At 31.1% G+C, this 1,330-nt stretch overlaps 1 protein-coding gene across 1 annotated transcript in view; it reads left to right on the top strand.

Annotated features, from left to right (window-relative positions):
• The window catches only part of LOC119838410 (ras-related protein Rab-18), a 4,613-nt gene extending 3,630 nt beyond the window's left edge, over positions 1-983 (top strand). The window contains exon 5 of the mRNA XM_038364352.1: positions 348-983. Within this exon, the coding sequence (XP_038220280.1) occupies positions 348-467 (120 nt within the window). The 3' untranslated portion in view covers positions 468-983. The remainder of the gene's footprint in view (positions 1-347) is intronic.
• Positions 984-1,330: the final 347 nt, after the last annotated feature.

Below are 1,330 nucleotides of genomic sequence, written 5' to 3'. Positions count from 1 at the left end.
GCTCGCCCGGTCTCGAACCCCGACTTATCGATTTTGAAGTCCGAGGTTCTCACCACTGAGCCACCACTGCTTTTGAATTGAACTAATACTTAGTTTCTATTCAAATAAATGTTGTTTGGCCTATGCACGCTTTTTATCTAATTTCGAACAATATCTGATTTATTAAATGTTTTCCTATCCTTTCATTAAATGGATAATTTCTTTTGCGTTTGGTAAATATAGATATAGGCAAATATATGCTAGAATTGGTACTAGTGTCAGGATTTTGTTCGCATATGCTTTGTGGGTTTTACTTATTTATTTCTCTGGATTTTATATTTCTTCATTTATTCGAATTACCTTTGTAGATCATAGAAACACCAGGTCTTTGGGAGTCGACTGGGTCATCATCAAATATTCGCATATCCAACGAGGAGAGGAGACAGCAAGAAGAGGGTTCATGTTATGACTACACCTGTTCCATTTAATATCGGTCCGCCGTTTTGTATTTTGAGTTTCGTGCGTATTAACACGATGGCGGTGGATTTTGAGATGTAATGTTTTATGTTGGTTACGTTATTCATTTGATAAATAGTATGTTTAAATAAAATTACATTTTTTGAAAAATATACCGCCCTGCCGTTGATGTTTTCACTTTTTCAAATTGAGGGGGTTATGTTCCATTGTACATTGTTATATGTATGCTTACCTGCTGATTTTTCCGCCAGTTGTAAACCGATTTTTAAAAGAGTGTTTTTATTTAAACGCCATTTTGTGTTGTCGGCAATTTGGCATAGTGTAGGTATATAATTTAACTTGGCAAGCCCTTTTATTTGATATCTATATTGAAACATTTGACAACATTAAAAAAAAACTAAACTTTTAATTAACAGTACCCATAATTTTAGCATCGTACATACATAGGGGTTTTCGTTCATCTTTTCACGTCAGTATCAGGAACACATTTTTACTTGTGCTAATTTATATAAAATTAATCAAAAAATTTCTACTTAAATTAAGTAGTATTTTTTGATTAATTTTATCGTGTCGAAATTTTCCATTGGTATCTTTGTGAACAATGAAATGGATTCTCTATGTTTGCAATATAAAATAATATAGATGATAGTTTTAATAAAATGTTGTATCGAAATGATGGTATGAATGCTGTCTGTGGAAAAAGAATATTCTCCTATAAAATATTATGATATCAAAAGATTCATTAATTTTTATATGTCACATTGACAGTGACACTTGGTACCCATGAAAAAAAAAAAAAAAAATTCTTTCCAATTTACATCTTAAAAAAGTAAGCCTATGGATTGAGAACCATTATATTTGAGATCTTTGTTTT

The sequence above is a fragment of the Zerene cesonia genome, chromosome 3 (assembly GCF_012273895.1).
Source record: "Zerene cesonia ecotype Mississippi chromosome 3, Zerene_cesonia_1.1, whole genome shotgun sequence".
Taxonomy (NCBI): Eukaryota; Metazoa; Arthropoda; class Insecta; order Lepidoptera; family Pieridae; genus Zerene; species Zerene cesonia.
The sequence above is the reverse complement of the archived record's forward strand: the minus strand, read 5'-3'. Positions and strand labels throughout refer to the sequence as shown.